The 18,591-nt window shown below is 41.3% G+C and overlaps 1 protein-coding gene across 2 annotated transcripts in view; it reads right to left on the minus strand.

Moving 5' to 3' along the window:
* The window catches only part of ADGRA3 (adhesion G protein-coupled receptor A3), a 125,582-nt gene that overhangs the window by 71,524 nt on the left and 35,467 nt on the right, over nucleotides 1-18,591 (minus strand). For both annotated transcript variants that reach the window (XM_065907347.1, XM_065907346.1), the window contains exons 3-4: nucleotides 9,748-9,819; nucleotides 5,677-5,748 (exon numbers count right to left, since the gene is read on the minus strand). In XM_065907347.1, coding sequence (XP_065763419.1) covers nucleotides 5,677-5,748; nucleotides 9,748-9,819 — 144 coding nt within the window. The remainder of the gene's footprint in view (nucleotides 1-5,676; nucleotides 5,749-9,747; nucleotides 9,820-18,591) is intronic.

The following is an 18,591-nucleotide window of genomic DNA, read 5'->3' on the forward strand; positions in this document are numbered from 1 at the left end:
CCTTGGGCAGATTAATTAACCTCTCTGATTTCCCCGTGTGTCGTGACTTTAATAAATACATAAATGCTTGCAGAGTTTGCTATAAATTGTAGAACACCTTATGCTACTATATGAGTAGTTTGAACAAATCATTTTTTGTGATTTCTTCCATGCTCAACTTTCATAAGCTCCAGGACAGAAAGGACTTGTTTGTCTTACTTACTTGGGTACCTCTGGCAGCCAGTAACAAGCCAGGGTATACAGAAGGTGTTCAAATGCAGTGGCTGGCTGTTCAGAATATGGACCCCAGCTTTAGGAGGTGCTAGCAAGGGCTCCAGGAAAACGGCAGCATGACCCAACCACAAGATCTGTTCAGTGCCTGCTGTAGTATCAAGAATGTTATAGTTTGGACCTAGAATTCTCAAGGAAGAAGTCCTGAGACCCGCAAGGAGGCCTGCCTCTCCTCCAGAGGCTGAGTTAAATTCTTTAAGTGTGGAAGAAAGTGACAACTGGGTGGAAGGATTCCCCAGTGGGGAGAGGGAATCTTGAAGGGGGAAGAGGTCAGCTGTTTCCATGACACCTGCAACGACATATTTCTGAATGGGAAGACTACACACCGCAAAAACACCAATCCCTCAAAAGTAGTATATAATGGAGTTCAGTAAAAACACTACTGAATTCGTTTTACATATATCTTGGGATTTTTTTTTTTTAATAGAAAAGAGGCTGGGCAAAATAATTTTGACCTTCATAAAAGAATTGCCAAGGAACTTAAAAAATAAAAAGAATACTTGCACATTAAAAGAATCATGAAAGCAATGTCTTTTTCTTTTTTGGCCTATCAGAGTGAACACTGAATATGGATTCTGAGAAGGGTATTATGGAGTGACAAATCATAACATTTTAAGAAAGTAACCTGGATGTAATTAAAATGAACAACTGTACTTTTATCAAGGTACCCTATGTGAAATTATAAGATTACTGGGGTTTACTGTAAATAATGTAGGTGGGAAGATAGATGTGATGTGGAACTAAAATAAGATAGGCTATGAGTTGCTAAGTGCTGAAACTGACTGATGGCTACACGGAGATTCCTTGTAATTTTTTTTTAAATGTCTGAAAGAGTGTGTAGTTGTTGGAAATAAAAATATATACTACAAGTATAGGATTTAAGTATAAACAAAACGACTGTATCTTACAGGAACCATTAGATTCTAATTGCTAGGTAACTTTATGGTAATTATTAGGTATATTAATTTGTTTTTCCTTGGAAATCACTGAGAAGGAATCACACTGGAGAAAGACATGCCATCCGCCCAGTAAATCCCAACACAAACCAATTTTTCCTCCAGTGTTGGAACAAACTACTGTTTGGCTAGACACCAAGTGAAGTAATTGGCTGATGACCATAAAAATTCACACATACTTTTAAACATTAAAATCACATTCCAACTCTGAGATACTTACACCAAAAAAAGCATCATGGAATTGAGAATGACAATGTTCACAGCAAAGTCACTCTCTCGTGTCCTAATACAGCTCACTGGATGGAGTGACAGGTGAGTTACCCACCCACTCCCACTCATGCTATTTCTTACTCTCTCACTTAATTTTCATTTACTTTTTGTTAAATAGATATTTGCATTCCTGTAAGTTAAATGGATATGATGCAGCATCTGTGTATATACAGGCGTGTTAACCAGGGCAGACTTGTTAAAGGAGGAGGTAATGAATCAAACGGTACCTCCTTTCGCCCAGGAATAATTGACTAAATCATACTGTTCTTTACCTCATGGCTCAGAGAGTAAAGAATCCACCTGTAGTGTGGGAGACCTGGGTTCAATCTGAGTTGGGAAGATCCCCCAGAGGAGGGCGTGGCAACCCACTCCAGTGTTCTTGCCTTAGAGAATCCCCGTGGACAGAGGAGCCTGGAGGGCTACAGTCCACGGGGTCGCAAAGAGTCGGGCACAACTGAACGACTGAGCCCAGCATGCTGCTCTATACTTGTGGAGTACTCTGTTAGCCAGTCAGAAGCGTGAACAAAAACATTCTCCGGAAAAGGTAATGGTATTCTACTTAAAAATATTCTCCTAAAAATATAATGGCACCTTGGCAAGTTTTTTTAAAGTAAATTGTCAAGTCGAACAGACTTTTTAAAGATTTTTTTGATGTAGATCATTTTTAAAGTCTTTACATAATTTGTTACAATACTGCTTCTATTTTATGCTTTGGGTTTTGGTCACAAGGCATGTGGGATCTTAGCTTCCCAACCAGGGATCGAACCCATTCCCCCTGAATTGAAAGGTGAAGTCTTAACCACTGGGTCACCAGGGAAGTCCAGAGTAGAGCACATTTTTAAAGCCCTGTGTGGATGCCTATACATTTGCAGTGGCAATAGAAAAATCAGAATACATACACTGGACAGTATATGCTATCTCAGAGGGGTGTGTCTGAACAGATGAAGGGGAAATTTAACTTTTCCCGCATACCTCTCTATATGGTTTTTATTACTTAACAACATCAATAATTTTTAAATTATAGAAAGGAAGTTCTTATAAATATCACTCAACTGACAGAAAAATATTAAAGGTATAATTCTTAGGGGGAAAACACAGGTTTTAAATTGATCAAAATTTATAAGGAAAGTTAAAAGGAAAGTTTTGATTTTTTTTTTTTGATCTCCTAACAACTACTCTGCAAGCTAACATCCTAAATGAAGGGCAGAGACGTCACCAAAGTCCATTATTAGTTCCATCCTTTTTCTGCCAGTTATTCCCAGGGTTAGAGTGGGAACCTCTGGGAGGATGGCTTCACTTCCCAGAACTTCTCCATCAATAAAGGCAGAGATCAATACACAGATTCAATCAATTTACCTACCACACCCAAGTCCACTGAACACTCTGATGTGTTTTCACAAAGTCATTTTTCAATTTTTACACTAAATCGCCAAAGCCCAGACTTGTTTCAGTACAATGAGAGATCTGGGCAGGATCTTGGCCTTCTGCCAAGGTCTCCAGGCTCCCTGGCTAAGAGGCCAAGTCAGTCTGAGGGTCCAAAGTTCCAGGGTAACCCACAGAGTTGAGCGGAAGAGGTAGCAGAGGAAAGAAATAGCTAGAACAGTAATCTACTCTAGATGGATTTCTTTTGCACGTTTACTCTATAGGGTGGGAAACAGTAACACAGAGCTTCTCTGACTCTTAACCTAAAAATGTACTACCTACTACCTGCCCCTTAACTAATCAGACTCTCTTTTCCACTTGCTAGAATGAAGATGCTATTCTCCATATCTGAAATACCAAATGCTATCAGCCTTTACAAGCAACACACAACCTGGCTGAGAGAGCCCAGAAAGCTGTGCGGCCCACACAGAACACCCATCCAAAGGCTCCTGATCCAAGGCTCGAGAACTGTCCCCCCAAGTGATCACGGGCAACTCCACTGCAGTGCACTCCTGAATGTTAAGAAGCTACCGCAACTGCTAATTTTTCTCATGTGTTTATGTTTAGGACTGCTAGTTTTTCTTCAGTTCAGTTCAGTCGCTCAGTCGTGTCCGACTCTTTGCGACCCATGGACTGTAGCCCACTGGGCTCCTCTGTCCATGGACATTTCCAGGCAAGGATACCGGAGTGGGCTGCCATTTTCTTCTTCAGGGGATCTTCCCGACTCAGGGATTGAACCCATGTCTCCTGGGTCTCCTGAATTGCAGGTGGATTCTTTACCCAATGAGCCACGTGGGAAGCCTTAATTTTTCTTAGAACAGTATTTAAAGGATATGTCAGGTATGGTTCTATATGTGCCATACTGTTGCATTTAAGAGGGCTATCATCTACTATTACATGGACTACAAAATTATCTCAATCAACCACAAAGTAGGAAACTCGGTAGTATTATTTCTATGTTTTAATAATTCACCTGGATATATGTCCGTTATGTTCTACGTCCTGTAAATTCTCACAACAGGTATCAGAGAATTGGTAAAAATGTAAGAGACAATCCAGGCTTTAAAATTTGCAAAAACATTAGATTTTAAGGCAGGAGGCAAAAACAAAAAAGTTAAGTGTACAGTAACCTTCTTTAATGTAATGTCCAAAACAACACTTTTGCCTAAAGAACTTTTGTTGTTAGGTCAAATATCCCTAGACCAAAGCTCTAAATCCATCTGGAACTAAAGTCAAGAAAATGGTAAACTTCAGATTCACTCTTTCACTATTTGATTCATCACTACTCAAAAAGATAACAAATTTTTTGCCAATTTCTACATATTCCTCAAAACCAAAAATAAAAAAATCTCGAGATAATAAAAGCATTAAAACACAACTGTTTGTAATCCAGTTACCAAAAAAAACCATAATAGATTTAACTGATTTCTAGCAATGAGTAAAGCTGTATACCAAATCAATCTTTTATTTAAAAACATAAACTTGGGCCATCTATCTTTCCCCCAGAGCTAAAGGGCACATTGAGAAATACAATTTGCTGGCTGAGAAGCAGGAGTACTTTGTTCTGTTCTGACAAGTGAGACCCCTCGCTTACTGCAGAGATGAGATAATCTCAGTACTTAAGCCCACACAGCTTCTTCAGAGTTAACTTGAACAAAACAGATGAAACACCCTAAAAAGCTACAGAGAGCCAAGCATAGGCCATCTCAGAACTAGAACTTCTACCTCAAAATCCTGCCTTCCATGCTGTACCCTATTTCCAGATTGCTCTTCTCTAAAGCATGATTTATGCCATTTCCCCACATCAATGTCTTCCAGCGGCCTCCTAGGACTGAATCAGTTCTAAGCTTCAGTCTGCCTTTCACACACTCTTGTATAAAGTTCTATTACAGGTAACTGTCCTTATTTCTAGTTACTGTCAGATTCTTAACAACACTAAAACATACTTGATGGTATACACAAAGTTCTCCATTTATGTTAGATACAAATTATAACAAACAAATTATAGATAATTCAAATGCTACTTAATCCTTATAGTAACTTTGAGGTACTATTAATCCTACTGTATAGATGAAAAACAGAAAAGCTCAACAGGTCACCTATAACCACAAGGTCAGAGGAGTGGCTTAAGTGGTCAATCTACGCATAAGACTATCTGCCTTCACCTTGACAAACTGGCCTCGCTCTGATTTCTACCTCCCTGTATCATTTGCTTGATTTCTTTTCCTTTCTAAAGATCTGGACCATTAGCTCAAGATTCACCTCTTCAAAGAAATTTTCCCAAACCATCAAAGCTTTTGATCATGTGTCTCAATAAGGACCTATTCTCTACATTGCGTGTGTGCATGTACGTGTGGAGCAGTGGAAGTAACGCATTACTATATTCTGATGACATTATATCTCCATGATTAAATTTCCAGCTCCTTATCCCCTACCTTCAATCTTTCCCAGGGAAAGGTTGAAGGCAGGAGGAGAACAGGATGATAAGAGATGAGATGGTTGGATGGCATCACCAACTCGATGGACATGAGTTTGAGCAAGCTTCGGGAACTGGTAATGGACAGGGAAGCCTGGCATGCTGCAGTCCATGGGGTCACAAAGAGAGGCATGACTGAGCAACTAAACTGAACTATCCCCCTACCAGTTCTATAACCTCTACAGTTGCTATTTTAATGTTAAACATATAAGTGGTCATAAAAATTTGGGTACTGGTTCAAATGCTTCCTTGTATTACAATACGAAAGACAGAGGTACTTACAGCCTAACCAGATTGGTGAGTCCTCGGAATATATCTGCATTCAGACACCCTATTCGGTTGTTTGTCAGATCCCTAAGAAGAAAGGGAAAAAGTATCTTCAATTAGTTCTCTTGGTTAATGAAGGTTTCATACATTTGATATTCAAGAATGGCACCCAAGTATCACACAAGACTTTTCTTTTAAGCATCTCTAAAATATTCACTTATCTCAAGTGCAGCACTGAGAAAAGAAATAATCCTTGCTTTCACTTACTTCTGGCACATACAAACTAAATGCTGTTTAATTACAGTGCCCTCGATATTTAAAGCATTTACTCCTGTAAAATGACTCAAGATAAAACCAAAGTAGTAAAAATGAGGCTCAATCTATCTTATGCTGTGATGGTATACACAGCTAATCACTCTGGGTAAGTCAGGGAATAGGCCTGATATAAGGCAACATCCAAGAGACAGATAAAAGGGTACATTATCACAATGCCAAAACTTTTATTTCCCCAAGAACAAGGGAAACTTAATGCTAACTTCATTCCTTAAATACTCAGAAGTTTTGACTGTAATGAAAAAACAACTGAGTTAGCTTTTACTTTACAGATCTGTCATTTAGGCTCCAAGTCAAATTACTTTATAACAATATCTAGGTAATGGCCCATTTTTTTTTCAGTCACTCCTAAACTTCTTATAGTTCCTATCAAATGCTACTTTGAAATCATTTTTTTTCTCCTACTCAATGTATGTAACTTTTTTCCTTTTCTCTGTAATAATTTTAGTATTTTGTTCTTTCTACACTATTCTTCTTCATACCAAGCACAGTGAACACACTTTTACACTTCAATTAGATTTATTTTAATTAGGAGATAATTGACTATTTCTTCAAATAAGAGAGCATAGCTTTCATCATTTCCCATCAGTGGATTTAGTATGGAAGCCCTCAAACAATGAATCTTTGTTTTTATCAGTTGTTAAGATTTGGGATTATTGGTCATTTTTAATTTCAATAAAAGAAGTAAAACAAGCTTTCTAACCCAAACTTTAAAAAATATTTTTATCATATTTTCTTCACTGTCCATATTATTCTCTGTAATAGAGCAGGACATATTCACTGAGTTACTCTTTAGAGACTTATACCAACTGTTTCTAAACTAAACCTGTCAGATTCTAAATTATACACTTGGTAATGGGGGGGGGAGGTATTAGTCTGATAGAAATTACAAAGACTTCATATTTGAATTCAGTACCGACTCATTAATTTTTTCCTTTAGGCATTTTGAAAGCTAGTTTAGGTAACCCCTAGTATTTAAAAATTTCATAGCCCTGTTTCCACTTTCTTAGGGCAACTTTTGATTTAAAAAAAGTCTTAAGCAATACAAGTTTTTATCTACATTCATTATGCTCTAGCTCCTCAGAATATTAAAGCTAAGTATTTAATCGTGTGGGACTTTTCTTTATTCTGGCTGATTTTCCTTCTATTTCTGGGCTTTACTATTCAAGAAAATGAGGCATCATCTTGTGAAGTGTTGCTTAAACAAGCATTTCTGAGCTCTATTCATTATCTTGTCTCAGTTCTGAGCTTTAAATGGTGTAATTACCATTGATTCTTTGGGAAACAATTTCATTATAGCTATACCTATTTAAAATGGAATTTAGGTACTGATAATGAGTTTTCATTTGAATTGAGAATCAGCTTGAATTTTGTTGATAAAGCAAAAGAGAAACTGAATGGGCCTAGGTTTTACCTACTTCTGGTAGTTTATTCTTCAGAAAGCCACTGACTTAATGTTCCTGATCCAAATTATCTATAAAATAAAGGCAAAGGCACGGGACACTTACAAAAACACTTTATATGTGGTTGTTGAGTGAGATGCACAACTGAATGATTTAAGGCCTCATAGGAAAAACCGCCTGTAGTTAAGAAGTGACTAGCAGAATACCCTTCTATCTCATTGAGTTTTCATATAGAACTCTCTCAACGTGCAAGCTGTATGCCAACTTAGCTGTTTGGAATTAAGAACAAATTTTCTAGTGGGAAGATTATAAATGACAATTACCTTCCTAGGCATGAACACCAAAGACTACTTAATGTGTAATGCAATGAAAAAATGCCAAGCAACATCTGGGACAGTCATGGTAATTAAATTAAGTGCTACTGAAGAAGAAAATTTTAATTTTATTTTGGATAGCAATATGTGAAAAATTATTTGCTGAAGGATAAAGAACTGATGGAGAACGTAGGATATTTTGCAGTATCCTTGAAAGATCCTGATGAAGCTGCTTTTTATTAAGAGTCAAGTTTCCTTCAATCCCTACCTCAATGTGCAGATATTATCATATTAAGCTCCCTATTACCAGAAAACAGAACATGGACGGTCACGTGGATCACAGAAGGAGAGAATAAGTGGACTTGTCTGGCCATGATACCACACTCCTCCCTCCTCTTGCAAAAACTAGTTCTAGTAATTCTCCAGCTTTAGCATCAGAATCACCAGGAGGGACAGTTGAAACAAAAATGCTTTGGCCTCAGCCCCAGAGTTTGATAGGGCAGCTCTAGCAGCTGCACTCCTACTCCTTCTCCCTATGTGAGGACTCACATTCCATCCAAACAAGGCATCAGTTTGTCCTATTAAGAAGCACAGAGAAAATGACTCACTGCTACAAATCAAGCTCAGCTAGCTGCTGCCCCTCCACTCCCTAAGGACTGTTTCTGGAGATGCATGTAGCCTGCTGATGACCTTGGTCCATGCTCCTGCTTATGTCAGTCTGGCAAGTCCCCACAGCTTCAAAGACCCGTAACAGCTGAACACCAGCGATTGCCCCATTTCTCTGGGAGTATATTCCAAACCCATATCCAAGATGGTTGGTATACATGATTCCACTAGACTGCAAACCTTCCAAGGGGTTCCTGAGTTAGTTCCCTTTGTATCTCTGGAGGCTGGCTCACTCCTGGGCACAGAGGATGGACTTGATAAATGTTTAACAGAATTGATGTTGATCTATCTTTCTATTTCAATGACATCTCTATATGTTGATAATACTGTCTCTGAAGTCTAAACCCAGCTTGATCCACTGCAGCTCTGATGTCACTAATCTGATCATGTCAACTCCATGCTGAAAAAGTTTTGCCAGTCCCCCACTGTCTAAATAATGATTTGAAATTCTTCAACATGGCAGGAGGTCATCAAAAGCCTGGTCTCTTCCTGACTAACCTTACATTCCCATGTTCTTTCCCCTTTCTACTTAATGCTTTGGTCAAAGCATTTGTTCTTTCACACCTGCGTCCACTCTGCTTACAGTGCTCTTTCTGTTATTCTTCAATACACGTTCACCCCTCAAGAGCAAGGTCAAGTCTAAAGGCTGGCTGCTCTTCATGTAGGTCATTCCTATCTCACGTGGTCCCTCCTCTCCCTGGCAGATTAGTAATATTATTATTATTTAGGATGCATTTTCACTATCGATTTGCCCCTAAGAGTCTGTGAGTTTTTCCGGGGAAGTCCAAGCATAATAAGCAGTCAGCACTCAGTAAATGCATTCAGAAGGAATCAAGGGTAGTGAGGCAGTCCACATGGCTGAAGCACCGGGTGACCTCTAAAATATGAGCACCCTCACAAAGCAGCTGTAACCAGAACACGACAAGGAAAGCAAGAGTGCTTCGTCTCAGAAGTAATAAAAACTGGTCTTTAGGTTTTGAAATAACATATAGATAAAATATATAGGAAATTGGCAAGATTTTTAAATCATTAATAGAAAGAGGCCTCAATTTTTAGGGCATTTACAATAGATTGTTTAAATGCATTCGTAAGTTGAAAGTCATCTACAGATTATGCCCGCTGGCAAAGCCAACCATAATGATTTTATTACCATAAGAGGGATGTAACCATCTACCACCAACAAATCAAACTGCTGTATAAATAAACTGCCTTCTGAGCTACTTACATTAAACAGTCTGCTTTTCTATCTTAGATGAACTTCTAAAAATTATTAAAAAGCCACTTTTTTATCATGTTAAAGTTTGAAGTAGGTTAACAGTTACTTAAAAAGGAATGGTTCAAATTCATAAGCCAGCAACTAAAATACTTACAATCTTTTTAGCGAAGACAGTCCCCAAAATGCCCCTGGGTCTATACTACTAATAAGATTGTTTCGGAGGTCCCTGTTAAAGACAAAATAAAAGTTACTTACATTTCAACACTGTAAGAAATATTTAGGCATACTGCACTTACCTGCTATACAGAAAACAGCAATGATAGGAAAAGGAATGGGACGAAACTGAAGCCAAACAGACTAACTAAAATCAGCCCAGTAGTAAGTGGCAAAGCAAGAATTCAAAATCAAGAAATCTGGTTCTGAAGCCATTTGTGTTGGGCAATATAGAATAAAGGTATATGTCAAAAAGATATGCATCCTAATATTACTCCAACTCAAAGTTATGACTAAATGACAATCTTATACATTATTTTTATAGTCTCTTCCTTAGTAAGTTACACTTTAGCTATCAAAATAAATCAGACTGTATTTGTGACAAGCATAATTAAATTAAAAACTTTCAAATCGTTTTCAACACTATACACTCTAAAATTCATGTCATTTCGCTGTTAATATTTTATCCTCCCAGGACTTCTACGGCTAGGCTTTCTATAAAACAGTGTGTTATTTCACAGTATATAGCTCAAAACCAAGATCCATCCACCAGTCCTCTATGCAAAGGCATCTGAGGGCAATCAAAGTTGACAGCAGTCCCCACTTTATCCATGTGGAATATGTTCCAAGACCCCCAGTGGATGCCTGAAACTGAAAATAGTGCCAAATCCTATATATACTATGTTTTTTTTTCTATACTTACATATCTATGACAAAATTTATAAATTAGGCACGGTAAGAGATCAACAATAGAACAAATATAACCATAGGATAAAAGTTCATAAAATCAGTCTCGCTTTCAAAATATCTTACTGTACAAATGCAACGCCTTTTCCATTTTCCCAGTGGTACCAAACCTGCCTGCCAATATGGGGGATATAAGAGACAAGGGTTTGATCCCTGGGTGAGGAAGATCCCCAGGAGGAGGGCATGGCAACCCACTCCAGTATTCCTGCCTGGGAAATCCCACGGACAGAGGAACCTGGCAGGCTACAGTCCATGGGTTTGCACAGAGTCAGACACGACCAAGTGACTTAACATGCACGCAATGCCTTTTCCCTCAGCACTTACCACACACTGTGGCCGTAACTTCTGCAGTGTGAGATATAACAGCAAAACTAGTGCAATTTTTTTTGGTCACAATTTCAGAGAGAAGATTCATTCCTACCACAGATCTTAGCAACCTCAGCATCCAGTTTTTTCTCTCCTTATTACGCCAAGAACTTTCACCATTTAACTTAAAGCAAGTGTCATGCAGCTTCTCTTCAGCACATCCAAACTGTCAGCCTCAGCACTCTCATGCCTTGGGGCTGTTACTGAGTAAAATGAGGGTGACCTGAACACAAACTGTGTGTGATACCTTGACAGTGGATCTGATAGCCGGAATGGCTACTAAGGGACTGAGGAGCAGGGTGTGCAGGACAAAGGGTGAATTCACGCCCTGGGTGGGATGGTGCGGGATTCCATCACACTATTCAGAACTGTGTGCAGTTTAAAACTCAGGAATTGGTTACTTCTGGAAGTTTCCATTTAATATTTTCCACCTGTAGTTGACCATGAGTAAATAAAACTGTGGAAACCGAAACCTCAGATGGGCCGGGGGCTACTGCATCCCCATTCTCCCCTGATGCTTGGCCCTTCCATGCCAGCACGCGACCACTGGGGGCAGCAGTGAGCATCACAGCCAGAGCCTTCCTCCAGGGCTGATTTGGCCCATCGCTGAAGGTTCTACGTGGGCTTCCCGTGTGGCTCAGCAGGTGAAGAATCCCCCTGCAATGCAGGAAACCTGGGTTCAATCCCTGGGTTGGGAAGATCTGGAGAAGGGAAAGGATACCCACTCCAGTATTCTGGCTTGGAGAATTCCACAGACTGTATAGTCCATGGGGTCACAAAGAGTCGGACACACCTGAGTGACTTTCACTTTCAAAGGTTCTGCTTGGGCTCAGCTGAAACTCTCCAGTCACCCCACACTAGCGTCCAGCTAACATCTGTAGAGAGCAATCCTCGTGGCCTGCTTCCCACAGGCCAGCCAATAGCTGGCCCGCAGTTCAAGTCGACTAGACACCCAAAGTGGGCCCACTCATCAGGACTCACTCATAGCCTTGTCCAATGGAGGCCTGAGTGGCCTCAGGTCATCTCTCAGAGCACCTCAGTTCGGACTGTGAACAGAAACCCTCCCAACTTCTCTTCACCTGGGAGTCTTTCCCAAACAAAGGCAACATTCCCCCTTTCATGTATGTGTGAGCTTCTGACAGCAACCCTCCTAAATATCCATCATTATCCTCATAATTGGACTTCCGAGGGAGCGCTGGTGGCAAAGAACCCGCGTGCCAATGCAGCAGAGATACAGGATTGATCCCTGGGTCAGGAAGATCCCTGGAGGAGGGGACAGCAATCCACCCTAGTATTCTTGCCTGGAGAATCCCATGGACACAGGAACCTGATGGGCTACAGTCCATAGGATCGCAAAGAGCTGGACAAGACTAAAGTGAGTTACACCCACCCACTGACCCCCCACCACCACACACACACATGGAGCTGGTGAAACAATGCAGAAATGCAGAGCAAAGGGCAATACAAACCCAGGGTAGCGTGTACCTCCCGGGTCCTTTAGCACCTCACTTATGTGAGAAATAAAAAGCTTTCCTGAAAGCAGATCCTGGACCACCGGTGCCACCTGTTATCACAACACTGAGGTGACATGTCTCTGGGATCATCTGTCACTACTGCCCTATCATGGGCAGTCTAGCCTGTGAGAAGCAGCCTCAACTACTCAACAGAAAAATACTCACTTCACTTCCTCAAGCATCTGACCTGCCTGGTCTACTGGTGATGAAGAAAAGGACACCGAGGAAGTCTCACTGCAGTGGACTCAGATCCTGTGCTTCCTGTCATCCAGTGAGGGAGGCACGTTCAGTTTTACTGACATCGGATGATGAAAACTCACCGTTGTATGGCCTGCTTCATAACATGCTCTTTTTCCTTAATGGCTCATTCTAACTATCAACATAGACAAAGCTGTACCACTAGGACTGGTTCGTAGGCAGGTTTCCTGGCAATTTCACAAAAACAGCCTGATGAAAGTGGCCCTCTGCCCCTCACAGTACTGGCCAGCCCCTGCTATAAACCCAGGTTTTATATCGCTCCCCAGGTGCCATCCACACTGGCTTCCTGCGCTCTCCATTCTGTTTCATACCGGGCGACGGAGGTTGACCAGAAATTCTCAAGACCTCTTCTCTGAAGGCGCAACCAGTGAATCCTGGGCACATAAACATCCGCCGACAAACCCTGTTCTGCCTTCTCCATGTCTCACTCCCAACCTTATGCATTAAATATTCTTCTGCAAGCTAGCAGCAAAACTGCAATCCCATTCCACCCACCCTACAAATCAGAGCCAGGTTCTTCTAAATAAAACTGAACCCCCAAGTACCTTGCAATTCTATAAAGATAGGAAACATTCCTTAAACATAGTATAGGGTCAATTCTGGTTACCATTACTAAATAAGTATTTCATTAGTCAGAACTCAGATTTTATGTTCCACAAAAATGGGGTCTTTGGGAGGTGGATAGGTCATAAAAGCAGAGACTTCATGAGTGAGGTTAATGCCATTGTAAAAGAGACTCAGACAGCTCCCGCTTCCCCTTCCACCACATGAGAGAGACTGCAGCAAAAAGACGGCCAAGTACGAAGTGGGCCCTCACTGGACACCAAACCTGCCAGAGCCTCGATCCTGGACTCCAGCCTCCAGAACTGAGAGATGCTGTTCATGAGCCACCCAGCTCATGACATCTCGTTACAGCGGCCAGAACGGGCTGAGACAGATGATAAATGGGTGGAAAAGTCAACCATGGCTGAGAGACAGGATTACACTACCTGACCTTCACCATAAAGTCTTTTTAGTCAATTAGAGCTAGCCACAAAATCATTAGGATATTCACAGTCGGACAATGTAGAGACTGCTGCATCTCATTCATGAGCACTAATATTTCTCAGAAGGTCATGATGTCTGCAATTGACTTTCAAATAATTCAGCAAACATGTATATGTAGACGCGCTCCAATATAAAGGAAAACAACAATGGCATGTTGTTATTAACGACTGAGTAGGTAAATCGGTAATGTGGGAGATTACTACATCATTCTTTCAATTTTCTGTATGTTGAAATTTTTAATACAAATTTTGTTCCCACTATTTTTAGCCCCATGAATTACAACTAGTCCTCAGGCTCAATTTATTAGTTCTCATCTCCCCACCCCCCTCCCCTGCCAAAACCGACCCCAATTCTTTATTGCAAAAATATGATTTTAGGAAAAAACTGAATCAATGTTTTTGACCTATATAAGCAAAAAAGTTCTGCAAAAAGAAATATACAATGTCAGTTCTATTTTTTTAAAACATATGTTTCGTTTATCAGATTTTAAAGAGTATCTACAACAGGAAGTGATTTAGCTAAAGCAGTACATAAATTTATGGTCAATGATGTACTGCATGTGTTTCTACAAAATACCTCTCATGAATAACCGAGGACTATAATGTGATTTAAAGATGCACTTTTTCTTCAATAATAAAAAATCCTTGACATATTATATAATATTTAATAATAGCCATATTAATCAGGCATTGCCAAAAGATATTTATAGTCAAATTCTTTAATACTGCCCTCCTCCTCCCTGCCTTTACCAACCCACAACTTCCCTAGTGAACATGAGTCTAAGCTGGGGATATACAGCTAAATCTGAATGTTACTTCATTAAAATATAAATGAAAAGGCACACAAGAATTGCATAAACAAAATTAAAGGACTATCTTAACGGTTGTTAAAAGAGCTAAGTCTTTCTTCCCTGGTGGGAGAGTGGATAAGAATCTGCATGCCAATGCAGGGGACGCAGGTTCGATCCCTAGGTTGGGAAGATGCCATACCCCATGGGCAACGAAAGCCTGGGTGCCACAGCTACTTTCTCTGAGGCAATCATCACCACCCCTCTCTAGGCTCACAACTGTATCTGCAGCCCAGGCTCACCATTGAGTTCCCTATTGCACACACAGCAGTCTAACTCAACACCTACACCTGGACATCTCACAGCCACCTCAGAAACCAACCCAGTATCAGGAGCTCTAGTTTGTGCTTTATCAAGTCCTCCCAAGTGATTCTACTGCACACAAAGTTAGACAACCACCAGTCCAAATGAGGGCACCAGTCTCTAAACAGAGATTATGGGCTTTAATTACCTTAGATTTAACTCTTCCTCGATAGCTCAAGAACAAAAAGGTCTGTCTACTCAGGGCTGTGGTTTTTCCAGTAGTCATGTATGGATGTGAGAGTTGGACTATAAAGAAAGCTGAGCGCCAAAGAATTAATGGTTTTGAACTGTGGTGCTGGAGAAGACTCCAGAGTCCCTTGGACTGCAAGGTAGTCTAAGGGACTATCCGGACCCAGGAATCAAATCTGCATCTCTTTCATCTCCCGCACTGGCAGCCGGGTTGTTTACCACCAGCGCCACCTGGGAAGCCCCTCTGCTCACAGTCAGTCAGTCAGTTCAGTCGCTCAGTCGTGTCCAACTCTTTGCGATCCCATGGACTGCAGCACGCCACACCTCCCTATCCATCACCAACCCTCGGAGCTTACTTAAACTCATGTCCAAGTCGGTGATGCCATCCAACCTCTGTCGTCCCCTTCTCCTCCTGCCCCCAATCCCTCCCAGCATCAGGGTCTTTCCCAATGAGTCAGTTCTTCCCATCAGGTGGCCAAAGTATTGGAGCTTTAGCTTCAGCATTAGTCCTTCCTATGAAAATTCAGGACTGATTTCCTTTAGAATGGACTGGTTGGATCTTCTTGCAGTCCAAGGGACTCTCAAGAGTCTTCTCCAACACCACAGTTCAAAAGCATCAATTCTTCGGCGCTCAGCTTTCTTTATAGTCCAATTCTCACATCCATACATGACTACTGCTCACAGTAGCTCATAGTAAAAGCCAAGGTCCTTACAATAACCCTCTAGAATCTGTCCCACCAATACCTCTTTGGCCTCACTCTGGTCTCCTTGCTGCTCCTCAAACACAAGCAACACATTTCACAGCACAGCTTTTGCACCTACAAGTCCAGCTGCCTATAATATTCTTTTCTCAAGGCTCAATCACTTGCTCTAAGCCTTCACACTATCACCATACAAAACTCACATACATATTGCATAGGCACGCAAACGCCACTCCCTGCTGTATGTTTGTTTACCCACAGTACAGTCATTCCTTTAGTTCCAGGACCCCCACAAACACCAATATCCAGTTATGTAAAATGGTATAGTAGAGTCAGTCCTCCATACCATGCAGGATGGAACCTGGAGCAGGGGGACCTATATTTATGCTATCAATTTGCTTGCTATGTTTATTCTATTTCTCCCCATCACAACGTAAACTCTTTAAAGACAGGACCTTTGACAACAATCCCAATCCTAAGACAGTGTGGGCAATTAATAAATATCTGCTGAACAAATTTAGATTAGCTACTCAGGAAAGAATAATAATGACTAAGACAATACTTGTACCAAGCCTTGATATTAGACCATTTAACTTTTTAATGGTTTTAATTAACATGATACAATAAATCTACCTCAGTTATCCATGGCACACACTTTTAAAAGAAGGCAAATTAATCTTTTAAAAAAGTAGATCATAACTAGGAAACTAGTTTCCAAGATGTCATAAAGAGGTATTATGTCCTAAAAATAAAAACGCCAAACCCTAAAGAAAAACTCCAAAGAATCTAAGAAAAAAAAAGAGTATGTATATGTATATAACTGATTCACTTTGCTATACACCTGAAACTAACACAATGAAAATCAATTACACTCAAATAAAAATTTTTGAAGAAAAGCACACACACCACATACTCTGCTACTTTCTTATGAGGGACAAAAGCAAATACAAATGATGGAAAACAAGAAAGCTCCCAAAAGGAAACCAAGCATTTGGAAGAACAATTTGGTAAGCCTAAACAAAAAGGTTCCATTCTAGATAGGAGTTTGTAGGAAGGGGTGTGTCTACCCACACCAGTTTTACTTTGTGGGAAAAAAAAGAGAAAACTAATCCTCTTAAAGAAATCCACTCTTCAACCCAAAAGAACTGCCAAGACGGCTTGCCTTGCAGGTTTTACTCCATCTCTGGGGCACACATGCTAGCTAGTTCAACCCAGCCAGCCCCTACTATTCTACCCCATGCACCCTACCCAGCACTACTAAGCCCATCTCTTATTCTGCATGGCCTGGCTACAGGAATTTTAAGGCCAGACTTTTACAGTTTTGGCCCTAGTCTGAATAATTCCTTGACCTACCACTTGCTTTTTATACCACATCCCATTCTGGGAAGTGTTAAAGGAAGAAGTCTGCTACAGTGTTTTCAGGTAATTTTTGAAAGATTTGAAAATGATGTCATTTATACAAATAAGAAGTCATTTATCCGGCTAGCTCGGTCTTAAGTTGGGTTCCCAGAAGCTGTCCAGGATACTTCTAAAGTACTTTCTGGCAACCAGCAGGATTCTGCAGAAACAGCGCACTCTCTCTGCTGACAAACCCCAAGCCTATCCTGCCACTCCCTGGGGAAACCCTTCGAAAGATGGTCCTAGCCATTGAAGTATGTGGGCATACTTCAATGGCTACCAGCTCTCCTGCTCCATGTCATGCTGGATCCTGGGAAATCTGGGATTTTGCTTCCCCAGGAAAGAGGCCTCAGATGCCCCTTTGGATCCAGAACCTTATACTGACTTCACATGATCTTTTTCCCTGTCTCCCCCTCATCCCAGGTAGGAACAGGGAGGAAGGCAAAGACAGAGCCCTTTCCTGGGGACCCACCAACATGTAAGCTCTGCCTACACTCCCTCTAACTCTCCAATTAGCCCACAGAGTATGCATCAAGGTAAGGAATAATTTTTCACATCTTTTGAAACTTCTTTTCTACACTTGGACTAGGACTTCAGGAACTTACTAGTCAAAAGAGTCCTTTTCTCTGTTCTGTTATCCATTCTCCTGAGGCAGAGCAATTAGGAAACAAGTAAGGAAAATATACATGGGTTACTCTAAAACAGTACATCATTGTCACAGGCTGAATTGTGTACCCCCAGATTTGCTAGGTTAAGGTCAAACCCCCCAGTACCGCAATGCTGTCCACATTTCTGATGTGCATGAACCACCACAGCAATTCTGGTGCCAAAAGTAACTTGTGTTTCTGAACACAGGAGCATCCCAGCACCCTGGAGCGCCCATCACCCTTCCCTCGGAAAGGGCAAACCTCGCAGACCCCGCGTCACTGAGCACCCATACGCAGGGCCTGGCACTGTGCCCTGGGAGACAGGGTGTCCGTCAGGCACGAGGACTTTTCTTACAAGGAACAGAAAACTAAAGAGGATCACGCCGCCTCTTACGACTCTAACAGTCCAGAGGGAGTCCCGCTTCAGGGAGGTCGCGCCAGCTCCCCTCCACTCCCCCAACGGGCCGACCCCACTCTCTGTGCATCGGCTCTGGCCCAAGCCCGCAGCATGGCGGCTTCTGTACCAGAAGTACAACCATCCTTCTGAGGACAGGGAGGAAACGCCTCTCCCCAAAGCCCCAAGCAAATCTCAACTGGATTCATTGGGTCAGATACCCACTCCTGGACCAGTGACCATGGAATGTGTGTGGACGGTCCTCTCCAGGAAAGGCCTGGACACGAGGTGCGGCCAGCATCCTTGGAAGCAAACGGACAATGTGGAACAAGACAGGAAGCCTCGAATGAAAACAGAAAAAAAAAAATCTGAGC

Source organism: Muntiacus reevesi, chromosome 16 (assembly GCF_963930625.1).
Source record: "Muntiacus reevesi chromosome 16, mMunRee1.1, whole genome shotgun sequence".
Taxonomy (NCBI): Eukaryota; Metazoa; Chordata; class Mammalia; order Artiodactyla; family Cervidae; genus Muntiacus; species Muntiacus reevesi.